General features: G+C 36.2%; 1 protein-coding gene across 1 annotated transcript in view; it reads left to right on the forward strand.

The window, feature by feature from the left end:
• Window positions 1-13,833, forward strand: part of ttyh2l (tweety homolog 2, like) — a 29,297-nt gene extending 15,464 nt beyond the window's left edge. Inside the window, exons 4-14 of the mRNA XM_043228545.1 lie at window positions 886-1,106; window positions 3,182-3,277; window positions 4,783-4,855; window positions 6,910-6,979; window positions 7,649-7,704; window positions 8,281-8,373; window positions 8,452-8,544; window positions 9,308-9,450; window positions 9,536-9,712; window positions 9,796-9,874; window positions 12,677-13,833. Coding sequence (XP_043084480.1) covers window positions 886-1,106; window positions 3,182-3,277; window positions 4,783-4,855; window positions 6,910-6,979; window positions 7,649-7,704; window positions 8,281-8,373; window positions 8,452-8,544; window positions 9,308-9,450; window positions 9,536-9,712; window positions 9,796-9,874; window positions 12,677-12,757 — 1,182 coding nt within the window. The 3' untranslated portion in view covers window positions 12,758-13,833. The remainder of the gene's footprint in view (window positions 1-885; window positions 1,107-3,181; window positions 3,278-4,782; window positions 4,856-6,909; window positions 6,980-7,648; window positions 7,705-8,280; window positions 8,374-8,451; window positions 8,545-9,307; window positions 9,451-9,535; window positions 9,713-9,795; window positions 9,875-12,676) is intronic.
• Window positions 13,834-14,257: the final 424 nt, after the last annotated feature.

A 14,257-nucleotide genomic window follows, 5' to 3' on the forward strand; every position in this document is an offset into this window, starting at 1 on the left:
AGTTTATAACAATTTTATAACAAGTTCAGTTTAGTAGTACCCTCTACCATATTACGTAACACACAAAAATGCACATTTTCAGTTAAGCAGATTTTTGAAAATTTCACCACATTATGAGAGAGAACGAAAAAAAGTAGGGCTTCACAATTAATCTGTAAAAGATTTGTTCAAGAATTTTAATTCACCTATGGTAAGTCATTTCTCAATGACAACGATTCGTCTATGTCTATTTAATCTTCAAAAATGCCTTACTTGAACATTTAAATGTGTTCGTACTTCATCAACATCTTACTATCATAGAAATACTGAGATCAAGGTTAATAATTTGGATACAAACATGGAGGTCTATGATAGCAATCAAAATATAGCTAATTATTTTCATCAATTAATTTGTGCATTCCAAAAATGATTGACAGTGGATTGTTATTGCCCTTGAAACTGCACCACAATTTCACTGCAAGTATGTTCAATTTCATATACTCATTTTCTTACCTTCATGTACATTCCAGACTTATGACTTTTTGCTTGTTTGTTTGTTTTTTGTAGATGACAAAAGAAGATATTTTGAGAAACGTCTCAGTGTTGTTGTTTTCTGTCAATGTACTTTCTGTACTTTTGGGTCTAATATTATTTGGACCCCCAAATTCTTCAAAATATCTGTAATAATTAAATCAACAGCCTTAAATGTTTTTTTTCCTTTAAAGAATTTCTCTCTGTTACTCTCGCCACTTACTTTACTACTCTGACAATCCCATGATCCCCTGTGCTTGCCTCCTGCTCCCATAGAGAATTAATTGGAAACAGCTATTCATCTTTCTGCGCCAGTGGGCCTGATCGGCATTATTAGCCTTCTAATGGTGATCAGTATTTTGTCTCTATTCTCAGGTGGGAAACTCATTGGGTAGTATGCAGGTCGGGCTGAAAGAACACCTGGAGCGGTTGGATGAGATATTTTCTCCACGGGGAGACTATACCCAAACCTTGCGCTTCATGCAGCAGATGGCCAACAACATTATCCAGCAGCTGACAGCCATGCCAGACACAAGGAAGGTGCAAGTGGATTTGGCAGCCATCGCAGATAAAACTTCATTCATAGAGTACTGCAGGTAAGCTGCCTTGGGCTGGTGGGGTAATGATGGACGTCGTGCTCTGGTAAACTTTTGCAACATGTCCTATGTTTCATCAGAGGTCAGAGATAGGACAGCTCCATTTACTTTTGACTGTAGACGTGGGTCAGAAATCTGTCTGAATGTTTCAGAAGCCTGTTCCTTAATCATGTGACCCGATTATCTAAAATTTAGCTCTACTTCTCAAACATGTGACCTTGAATTCCCAACTTTGCCCTTACTCCTCAAACATTTGACACTACTTAACAAACATCTGTCTTCTCATACACAAAACCCTGTATTCCAAATTTTAGACCCTATTTTCAGAACATCTTGCTCTACTTCTCAAACATTTGACCCTATTTTCCAAATGTCTGTCCTTACTCCTCAAACACATGACCCTATTTTCCAAATTTCAGACCGTTCTGCTCAAACATGGGCTCCTATTTTTCAAACATTTGACCTATTTTCCAAAATTCTAACCATTCTTTTTAAACATACAATATTATTCTGACCCTAAATTTCCGACCCTTCACCTCACACGTGACCCTATTTTTCAAACATTGAACGATATTTTCAGAATTTTTGACCCTTTTCCTCAAATATTTGACCCTATTTTTCAAACGTCTTACCCTACTTATCAAACACTTTTTTTTTTTTTTTTTTTTTTTTTCACTCTTTAGTCTGACCTTATTTCTCAAACAAATTACTGTATTTTTCAAATGTCTACCTCTATTACTCAAACATTTTAAACATAACCCTATTTTCCAAACTTCTCTATGTCCTTCTCCTCAAATCTTGTCCCTATTTTTCAAACCTCTGGCCCTACTCCTCAAACATGCGAGCCTAGTTTTTTGCCCTACTCCTCAAAACATGTAACCCTTTTTTCAAACTCGTGGACCTACTCCTCAAATATATGTCCCATTTCATAAACTCTCGCTCTACATCTCATAATTATAGTATTCTACTTCTCAAACAGGTTGCCCTGCCCCCTCACCCTACAACCCTCCCAAAATCAAGTTGTTTCTAATGGGGCACTGCCTTAAAATTACCAGCTTTGGCCTACTTGTTTATCTTTACTGGCACTACTACTGGATCCCATGTGGACTAGGTTACTTGTGCCCTTTTGGAGCTGTTAGTCTTGTTAAATTGATTTGTATGCCCTCCAAGAAGATTACATTTCCATTTGTAGACCTGCACGTTATGAACTTGCAGTGCATGTATTGACGAGTAGCTAGTGTTTCAAGCAGCTAAAGGACTGTGCTATTGAGCAGCAACGGTCAAACGTCTCTTCCTCCATTACTCATGGGCAAATCTAATCTCCCTCTCTTGATTTATCATACACCTTTGTGTTCACATATTTCTCTCTCTCTTTCTCTCTCTCTCTCTCTCTCTCTCTCTCTCTCTCTCTCTCTCTCTCTCTCTCTCTGTGTCTCAAGATGTGTGGGCATTTTTGTCCTCATGGTGTAGGATTACTGATCGGATTGTGGCTTGCCAGGCATTCCAATAGCACACCAAACCATAGACCTTGAATCAATGCAGTACAGAAAATACAGTAAAACACTTGTTTTTACGCATGGTTTCAATGCTCTAAGATTAGAAAACAGTGCCCTTCTACTGTGAATTGTGAATCTTTTATTGACATTTTATCCATTCATACTACATAGCAAAATGTAATTTTATGGGCTCAAACAATATGCTTGATTATCAGAAATAACACCTTCTCAGAGTGAACTGTTTGACAGATTGTCTGTTCTCAGATTCTAGGCTGGAGCTCATGAAATTTTTATGTGTATTTGGTCTGTTCAATTATTAATCATATGGATGGGAAACATACAACGGAAGATGGTAGAATAATTTGAGTGCTCTAAACACTCACTTTTAAAGTACTTAGAGATCTACTGATAGTGTGCTCCCACACATCTAAATTGCACAGTAGAAAAATAATAAAATCACTTTCAGCTGAAAAAAAGAAATCTGATGAGGTGAGATGGTTTAATGAATCAAATTATATGAAAGTAATATCATAACATTATTTATTATTGATTACTTATTTCTGCTTTCATTTATTTCAGATGGTTAACTTACCTGCTGCTTCTGATTTTGGACTTGGTCATCTGTCTCATAGCTTGTCTGGGATTGGCAAAGCAGTCTCGATGGATGCTTGCAGTGTAAGTGTGCTCTGACTTTGGGTATTCTCTTCACAGAAGGAACGTATTACCAATTTGTATAATCATAAAGATGTCAACATGGAGAAAGGAGACAACCTGTTATATTACCTGTCCCATTGTTAATTGTTTGTATAGTGTCGTCAAAGTTGTTTATTCCTACCAGCTTAAATGCACTGTAAAATAATGCAGCCTCTGACATAAACAGACCTCTGTGGAGTCACTCTGAGTTCATCGAGTGCTGTGGTTATCCAGTCGCCAGTGAGCCCTGCATTTCCTCTCATCTCAATCCTCTGTCTCTCTCCCCGTTAGCCTTATTGGAAGCAGCTTTAGATCCATCCCCACTTACCCCACTAATGCTTATTGATCTCTCTGGCCACGCGAGCGTGTGCTCGCCCTTAACTAATTATTACGTGCTTCCAATCCGCTTTATTGGTGCTTTTAAGACCATCCTCAGACGAGAAAGGCTGTTTGAGGAAACCTCGGCTCCATTTTCCATGGCCACCAGGGATCCATTTAGCCCATTCATCTCCGTCTCCTTTTGACTTCCTATTTGCTCATGTGTTTCCTCACATGTTCATGTCTTTGAACACTTTATCACTGGTTTACATCCTCAATCAGATGCTTCCTACTAAAGAGTAAACACTATGGTTCATTTGCCCAATAAATTATACTTCTGAGAAGGTTCTTTGAATGAATCAGTGAAAAGAGTTTTGGATCATGCAGTAATTAATCATTTACTTAATAATTATCTACTGAATCTGTCAGAGCAGCTATTTGAAGTAACATAAGATTTACATTCTTAATGGATGTTTAGGTGTTATTAATTTACACATTTACAAATGTTATATGTATACATAAAAATGTTGTTTTAATAGAAATATAATTAAGAAATATTTCTTGAATAGCAAATAAGTATATTAGAATGATTTTTGAATGACCATGTGACCCGTGTGCTTTGCATCACAGAAGTAAATTGCTTTTTAATATATATAAATTTTCATTATATTTAATATATATTTTGGAGTAGTATTTCACAGTTTTAATGCAAAATTTTGGCATGAAACTGTAGATGGCGATGAAACGAACCCAGTATGACATTATGACATCATCATCACATGTCACCCTCCATCTTCCCCAGCTCCACCTGTTGATCTGCTACGAGGTGATCATGTATGCAGTGGGGTTTATTCATTTTATATGTGCGGCAGCAGTATTTCTTAAATGCTCATAGCAGCGTGTTGTGGATGTATTGGCAGCAGCAAGGTACTTGCTCTTTGGCAGCAGTGTAACAAATCTATTCCACCAAGACCAAACACATTAACCTTGTCATGTACATTGCCATGCAAATCACTCATGAATTGTCATGAGAACTGTTTTTACAGAATTGTATGACCTTGGCAAGCATTAGAGATTTCTTTTAAAAATATATTACTTAACAAAACAGGTTTTAATTTTATGTTTAACCTCAGATCTCACAGTTATTTCCTCTCTTTCTCTCATTTCAGTATTCTGGTGTGTGGCGTACTGACCCTGATCATGAGTTGGGCGTCATTAGGAGCGGGCACAGCCACAGCTGTGGTAAGTTACAGTGCATTCACATGACTGCCTCTTTGATCAGTGTGCAGTGACTATGAGTCATTCCATTCACTAATACTGTCCTGGATTTTTTTTAAAGGTGAGTTTGTAAGGTTAGAGAGGAGTGAGCTGTGTGAAACTCTTAGGAGATTATCAGGGTTCAATGACTGCGTTTATGCGTCTCGTGGAGCATGCCAGTTTGAAAAGCTGATTACAAAGCCCTGGTCATTTAAATTAGACAGTCCGCTGGCTTAACGGATGTAAACAGCCATTGTCTCTGTGACACTAGACCAATTTACTCTGCATCTCTCATGCTGCAAGCACTGTAACGATAGCAAACTGTATTTAATATTCTGAAGATGCCTTTAATTTAGACTTGACTTGTAATACAGTCATTGGGTGTGCAGTACCATACAACTAGGAGCTAATTACCCTGTTCATGATGTCACTGGGGTATTGATGGGGGACCTCAGGTGCATTACACTTCCTGTGACGCACTTTTCTGACATCAAACATGCCACTTTTCATTAGTAATCCAAATCCTCAACCTTGCTTGAACATGTTTATAACTAACCAATGCTGCGAAAGAAATATTAAATGCTATTTGCACTTTGTCAAGAAATATATGTTGTTATATAATACAGTGTACTATGATAAATGTTTATAATGAATATAATTAACTATAGTAATTGCATATTTAGGCATAATCATATTTTTATTTTTTGAGTAATATTTTAACTAATATAAAGGTTAAGTGATATTGCCCCATATACAGTTCAATAAAAAAGAAACTGAGTAACTTACATTTTAGATTCAATATCAACCAACAAAAAGCTACAAAATGATGTTATGATTTTGAACATACTGTTGTTTGAACAATTTGAACACTATTAATAAAGATGGTTGAGTCTTTGTTTTAGGATTTAACTGAGTGACCTGTATCAATCTGTCTATCTATTAATTAGACTAGTTTCTACATGCATCCAATCAAATTCAATATTGTAGAGTTTAATTGGATGCACAGTCAACCGCAAAATATGTGAATTGATTTTTATTCTTCTTTTTAAAAATTGGCTGATCTGTTTATTTTGTCATTTTAACTGGAGTAAGAAACTTTACTGTCTAAATTATGTCTTTGATTTCAATTAAGAAATTAATTAGAGTGTCAGTGAATTGGTTTACTTATTTTAGCTCTAATCTTTGAGGAGCTACACATTAAGAGGCAAACGGTGAGCATGATAGTGATTAGAGTGTGAGCCGACGCTTCAGTCAGGATATCTGTGGGGAACAGAACTTAAGACTACTCAATGAGGGGTCAGAGCAGAGGTCAGGCCCAGCAGTAAAGTGGATTACTCCAGCAGTGCCAGACTACATTGATTTGCTCCTGTTACTGATCGGAAAAGAGAGTGGAAACGAGCCTTAAAGGAACATGTGACTCTCACATCTTCCTTGTTTAATTATTCCACTTTGTACTATAGTGGTTTTGACATGACAACAATGTTCTGGTCCAACAAGCCACCATTGTACTTACATCACCCCTAATCTTACCTAAATAGGTAACGATTGGTTATAATGTGGCTTAATACCCAAGGGACCTGTCTGATTTGTTTTGCCATTCAGTTTGTCATTTTTGAATCCGAGTGCATTCAGATTTAAATGCTTGAAGCATGATCTTTGTCAGATTATCACTGCCCAACCATTTTAATTGGAAAAACGGTTCATTATACTTTCCCTCAAGAAAGTTTAAGGTCTCTTTGAGCCTTTTCAGTATCTTAGGTAACGGTTCACACTGTCTGCTGCCCACTGATGCCCACTTAAACCGGGTCATCCACAGATCTCTGCAATAGGATTAGCCCCTGTCTGATCACCTTGTATAGTCCTAACTTTCAGCAAAGGTCTTAGGAACCCTGTCACCTTTTGATACAAACACCAGAATCCAATATGTGTGAACACTGCAACAACATCCGCCAAAGGCTATGTGGCCTTTCGATTTTTTCTCTTGTTTAAAACCATTTCAGCAGAATTGTAAAGTGAGCTTGTCATTTGGTCTGTTTTAGGGCACCAGTGACTTTTGTGTCTCTCCTGACAAGTTCATTGTCAGTCAGACCAAAGACTCCTTAAGTGCAGGTAAGTAATATTGCTTTGTATGCCTGTGTCCTTGGCGTGAACTAGATATATTTAAAACAGCTGTTCATAGGCATATCCTGTATGTTGATCTGTGTTTTTTGCAGTTGCAGTTCATTTTCTGTCACTCTCTGACATTTAGAATTAAACCGTTTTTGCTACTTTAAACAACCTCTGTTGTGATTGATGGCTTAATACTAAATAGCTGATATGAACCTATCAGGTTGTCAAAGATTTAGGGATTCTTTGCAATGAATAGGTGCCATGAGAATGAGAGTCCAAACAGCTGATAAAAACATCACAATAATACACAAGTAATCCACATGACTCCTTACCGTGAATTATCCAGTGAATCGAAAAGACGTGTTTGTAATAAACATCCTTTATTAAGGCATTTTCACTTTAAACCGTGTGGATGACTGTGAAGTTTTTATCAGTTGTTTGGATTCTCATTCTGACGGCACCCATTCACTTCACAGAACCTGTAGTTGAAACTTAAAGCCTAAGGGTGAGGAAAGCGAATATAAAAAGAGTTTCAGCGAATATAATTTTAGGCTGAACTACTCCTTTTACATGCTCATGATTAATAATGCTTTCTAAATGACCCATTTAGCTAGTTGAGTTTCATTTGAGAGCGCTTGAATCTTCACTGTGTTTCTATGTCCCCTGCAGATATAGTGCACTATTACCTATACTGCAGCCAGAGCCTTCCCAATCCTTTCCAGCAGGTAAACGATTCCCCGGCATGTCAGCATTCAATTCCTCCCTGAACTCCTGACACAAGCAATTAACAGAGCTTACAGATTCATTTGACTTCTAATTGAGGCAAATACCCATGTTAAAGCCATTATAATGTTTCTGCAAAAAAATCTGCGTGGCTAATTAAATTATGAATAGGCGATATGAAAATAAACTTTGATCAAAGGGGGTCTCTTTTGTCTGTAGTTTTGGGATAATTAGATTTGTCTGGCTTTCTCGCATTGCCTGTGGGAATCCTGTGAAAGCTTTTCCACTGATTTAGACAGTATTCTCTGCTGGTTAAGCTGCTGTTTTGGAGGATCTATTAAAGTAAATGTTCTGGGGAAAGTCATAAAGCAGATGTATAAGAAAGATGTAACCATTAGCCAAATTTAAAACCTTAATAACCATTAATCCTGTTGTAAATACATATCCTCAGCATGGATTATTAGCCTTTACTAGTCACTGCTTTAGCATAATGCAGAACCTATAGCATATCTGTGTAGAAATGTGGAAACGCCTTAAGGTACATGTTTGTCTGATTTGCTGTTGTTTTTGTATTGCAGTCTTTGACCATCTTCCAGAGGTCTCTGACCACAATGCAGATACAGGTGCAAGGTTTGCTGCAGTTTTCCGTAGCTGTGTTTCCCACCGCAGAGGTGAGAGAGCTGTCAGAGAGAGTTCTGCTTCACTTTCTATACGTCCATTTTTTCAAACATTTATTTAAATCATTTTAGAAAGACCTTCGAGGAATTCAGGGGATCTTGAATTCTTCAGAGTTCAATTTGCACCAGCTTACTGCCTTGCTGGACTGTCGTAGTCTGCATAAAGTGAGTCACCTTTGTACTTCAAGGTATATTTTAACAGTTTGTCATCTCAAAGAGCCAGACTTCTATCTATCTGCAGTCTTGTTCACTGTTTATTAGCCCAAAACCACCCACAATGGCAAATAAGAGTTTTTTTAAAACAATTTTATGTCTCTGGAAATGTCATCTAGTGTGACCATTAAAAAGAAAGTTCCTTACAGCTTAATTTTTGAAAACTTATCAAAATATTTAAGTTCATTTATTTATTTATTTTTCTTTGTGGTTGCACCACATGACATTTTATAAGCTGAATAAACCTTGATGGTTTTTTTTTCCGTTTAAAGGTCAAATTATCTATTGAAGATATTTATGATGACACTGGCATAATTTTTTCTGCTTTTATGTTGGTTGCACCACTTGACTTAATTTTTTTTATATAAGTATTTAAATTTTTTTCACTGTTTGTATTTATATTGAGTTCATGTGGTTTTGAAAAACCTTTTTTCCAACCAATCAGATATTCAATTAAATATCATGTGGTGTAACCATATAAAGATTAATAAACCTCAAGTGTATCCAATTGTAATTATTTATTCCAAAAACTCCATTATTATTTTTTTAAGGTGACCTTGGTATTGAGGTCTATTTTTTTGTGCATGTTAATTGCAAGTTCAAATATTAACAAACAGTGGAACAGTTTTTGTCTCATTAATTATTATCTCAAACTAGTCCAAATAAGAAACGTGGTTCGGTCCAGTGTTGATCTAACAGCTCTCTGGTGTGGCAGGACTATCTGGAGGCTTTGCTAGGTGTTTGCTATGATGGTGTGGAGGGGCTCCTGTATCTGTGCCTGTTCTCCCTGCTGACAGCCTGTGCCTTCTGTGCCCTGCTGTGTGCCGTCCCACGTGCCTGGACCCTTATCGCCATCAGGTACTATTCACCTTCCCGCCGTGTAGTTGTAGTTCATGGTACCTGAGACCATCTGTGTGGATGACGTGTGATTGGTGGTCCTCAGGGACAGGGATTATGATGATATCGATGAAGAGGACCCGTTTAACCCGTCCAGACGCATCACACCGTATAACCCCAACAGAGCTCAAGTTCACAGTTTCTGCAGCTACAGCAGCAGTATGGGCAGCCAGACTAGTCTTCAGCCTCCACTACAGGCCACATCCAGCACACCAGAGTACATGTGAGTGAGTGAGTGAGAGAGAGAGAGAGAGAGCCGTTGTTTTCTCTCATGGTGACCCACTTATCTTTCTTCGTCTCCTGCAGGAACCAGTCCATGCTGTTTGAGAGAAATCCTCGCTATGAAAACGTCCCATTGATTGGGAGCGGTTCACCACCACCATCGGTATTTTGATTTCAATCTCCCTTTTAGTGGCAGTTTTTACCTTTTTTTGTTTTTATATCACCGACCATTGGTCTGTTAATTTGTTACAAAAACTAAAATTACTGTATATCCAACCATTACGTCATTCCACAATAGGGCTCTGCTGATACAATTATAATTTATTTTGTATTTAAAGAAAAGCCTAGGTCATCTAATTTAACATAAACTGATAAAAACATTTTTTGAACTCAATACAGTGTCTTACTGGACAAAAGTTAAAATTACAATCCAATACTTGTAATGTAATACATAATAATATGTATCATATATTGAGGTAGTTGCAGTTTTCTAGCACTATTACAAACCAGTATGACTTGCTTTCTTCTGCAGTCCATAGAAATATTACATTATCACTTATACTGAACTATTCAAAGTTTTTGGGTCAGTAAAATAAAAATAAAAAACTTATCAGTGTATCTGAATGATTTCTGAACAACCATGTATCACAAGAGTAAATGACATATGGAAAACAGATTTTTACATGTGTAATAATATATATATATATATATATATATATATATATATATATATATATATATATATATATATGTGTGTGTGTGTGTGTGTGTGTGTGTGTGTGTGTGTATATGTATATATGTGTATATATATATATATATATATATATATATATATATATATATATATATATATATATATATATATATATATATATATATATACATATATATTATGGTATTGATCAAATAAATACAGCCCTGTTAAGCATAAGACATTAAAACAATCTTACCGACCCCAAATCTTTGAAAGGTATAGCGCATATTCATCATAATTCTTAATTACGGTGAGTGTTACATCCAGAAAGATTTCATGAATGCAACCTGTGTCTAAGGTTGCTGTGTGTGATTGTGGTGTCCGAGATCGCGAAGCTGAAAGCAGACATGGAGCATTACTGCCCCCTGATGTTTCGTTTTTTGGTTAAACACCCTCTTCAGTTTTTAAAAGGAATAAGGAGAAATTACTATTAATTATGAAATACTAAATTATTCATGAAAATTAATTGAAAAGAGCGCTGTCTTGATTTAATTCACAGCCAAATTGTCCATCAGGCTTGTGCAGATTGTGAGCTGCAAGATGAATCATAAGTGAAAGGGTGTAATTGAGAGGATCATCTACTGTAGTGAGTCGAGTTGGTTGAAGCATTGCAGGAGGCGTAAAACTCATCACGGGACAGTCTACTGTCTAATGAACCGATTCCTAGCTTCATTTTTAACTGTCAAGACTCTATTCACACAATGATGCTTCACAGCTAATTGAGTTCTTTTCCTGTCTTTTATCACATGTGAAGTTATATCCTCAGACATTTAGAAACAGTAAGTGCGCCCCCCCAACCCAACATGCCTTCCCCCAACATGCCTTTGCCCTCTTCGTCCTTGTTTTCTTCCTCTGAGGATTTCATCACCCGCTCCATAAACATTCTGTACATCCCTTTAAAGCGTAAGAGCACCGAGTCGTTTCGCAGATTGCTTTTGCAGTGATTTTCCAACTCACCTTTTTCCTTCCGCTTAAGTCCCGTTCACACACACAGTGATTTCATTTCTGGAGGTTTCCAGGCAGAACATTATTAGTAATAGTTTTGGTATTTTCGGTACACGTGAAATTGCTCACAGTAACTCCTCCATCCTGCTGACACCCACAGTGCTTGCAAGTCCTCTTGGCAATTTAGTGTTTTCATGTTCAAGTCACTTTGCATATATAGAAAGGTACACACCTGAACATATATGCACATACATTTTCATTAATGCATATGTAGTAAACAATATACACTGCAGTTCAAAGGTTTGGGATAAGAAATTAATACTTTTATTCAGAAGGGATGTGTTAAAGGAATCAAAAGTGATAGTAAATATTATTCTTAGAAAAAAATCTTTTATTCTTAGTAAAGGTTTCCGTTTTAATTAAATGCTGTTCTTTTAAACTTATTATTCATCACAGAATCCTGACAAAAAGGTCACAGGTTCCAAAAATATTAATATTAATATTAATCAGCTCAACTTTTTCCAACATTAGCATGTTACAGTTATTTGCGAAGGATCATGTGACACTGAAGTAACAAAGGGGTAATTCAGCTTGGCATCACATGAATAAATAGAAAGCTGTTGGTTTAAATTGTAATAATATTTCACAATATTGCTTTTTTTCTACTTTTTCTGTATTTTTGATCAATTAAAAGCATAAGATACTCGTAAAAACATTAAAAACCTTACTGGTCATAAACTATATATATATATATATATATATATATATATATATATATATATATATATATATATATATATATATATATATATATGTATATATATATATATATATATGTATATATATATATATATATATATGTATATATATATATATATATATATATATATATATATATATATATATATATATATATATATATATATATATATATATATATATATATATATATATATATTGTAAATATAGTATATTTTGTTAACATAATATATGGGTGTGTATTGTGTATATTTATAATGTATATATGAAATAAATATTTGTATGAGAATGTCATCACTTCTAATGGTCTTACTCCTCATTTGCATAAAGTCACAGGCCACGCCCACACCACATTAAAAGAGATTGCTTTACCTTATTTCATGTCAAAACATCAAGCCCCATTGAAAATGAGTGACTTTTGCAAATCTCTGCATGTGTTTGTGAACGTGTTTTCAGTATCTAATGTCAAACACCTTTAACATCCATTACTTTCTTTAACCTCCGCAGTATTCGCCCAGCATGAGGACCACCTACCTGTCTATGACTGATGCCCAAATCAGACACTTCGGGACAGACTTCCAGATCTAGCTTTCCTGGTTCCCCATCCTCAAGGGGTCTCCAGCAAAGCACAAGATGCGTTCCCTCAATAGGCCAAGTACTGTAGACGGAGATCTCCGGTCCCATCACACCAGTGGATGTTAAAGCACTAATGTTCCATGCATCAAAGGGAGTTCTTAAAGACCGCATGCCATCCCGAGTCTCATAGAAAGGCAAGAGAGGGTACCTGAGAGGTTTCTGGGTGAGCTCCGACCATGTAAATATTCGCTTCTTCTCCTCAGGGGCTCGCCGGGTCATTAATAACTGTTTTCTGCAATGGCAGCAAGCTGGATGAGCCTGGTGTTTGAGATTCAGAAAAACTTCAACGGTTTTGATTAGCACTTCAGCTTAGGGCATGCAAATGGTAATTAATAACTAAAGCAAATGATAATGGTTGCATTTTACCACACAAAGGCCTTGAGCTCGATTATGAGCCTTAAATGAATATACCCCGCCATTTGTACTGGTTAAACAGACCAAATGATATAGAATGAGACAAATGATGGTCTGCTGTGATGAAGATGTTTTGCATGAGGAACAAGGTGTTTTGTCGGTGCCTCTCTTTAAATAGAAGTGTCTGTAATCCAGTAGATAAATGTGTCTGCTATTCAGTTCAGACTGTATTTGTGAGCCTCGTGGCACAGAACAAAGATAAATATTAATCATATGGTAGATACGGGGGGATGAACAATTTTGAAATCGCAGACCGAGTAGTCGTTTGTTTGGTTCAAGCTTCTTAAAGCATCTTAGTCCGTATGCCTGTGTCTTTAAACTAGACCGAAGCTGACAAAGCCTATTTTTCTAGTTTAAGCGCTTTCGTGTGTTTCCACTGACGTACTGTATAGACCCGGCCATTTCTAAAGAAATGATTTATAATAGCGCTGTTCGGACAGGCAGCTGTTTATTATCCCAGTCAATGAAAAAGAATCAAATTAGATTAGATTATACACGCATTCTACCACTGTTATTGGGGGGTTTTTTTGTTTTGTTTTGTCATAACATTTTTTTTTATTGTTAATGTAATACGTTTTTGTGACGTTTGATTCAATAAATAATTTTTACTGAAAGTTACTTTTTTAATTATTCTTAATTCGTTATGTAATGGAAGCCTGCTTCTATCGTGGATGAAAAAGGGGGAAATGTAACTGGCCCCAACACAATTCTTACTTTTTCTTTTTAAATTGTGAGTTCATATCCTGTGAGCTGCGCGTTTATCTTTATCTGTTTAGTTATTTACCTCTGCATTGTGTATATTTTAACTTTTTATCGTGTAATTCTAACGTTTTTTTCCTAGAATTGCACATTCAGTGTTTCTCAATTTTGCGCTCATAACTTGCTATCATCAGAATTGTGAGATATAAACTCCAAATCGTTAAGGTTGAACTCCATTGGCTTCCATAATATCAATTTCTAATTTCAGTTTTGCTTTGTAAACGCTGTTTGGTTCGGTGTGAAGTTAAAAAATGTTTTATAGAGGTCTTTTTTTTTTTT

This window comes from Puntigrus tetrazona, chromosome 3, assembly GCF_018831695.1.
Source record: "Puntigrus tetrazona isolate hp1 chromosome 3, ASM1883169v1, whole genome shotgun sequence".
Classification (NCBI taxonomy): domain Eukaryota; kingdom Metazoa; phylum Chordata; class Actinopteri; order Cypriniformes; family Cyprinidae; genus Puntigrus; species Puntigrus tetrazona.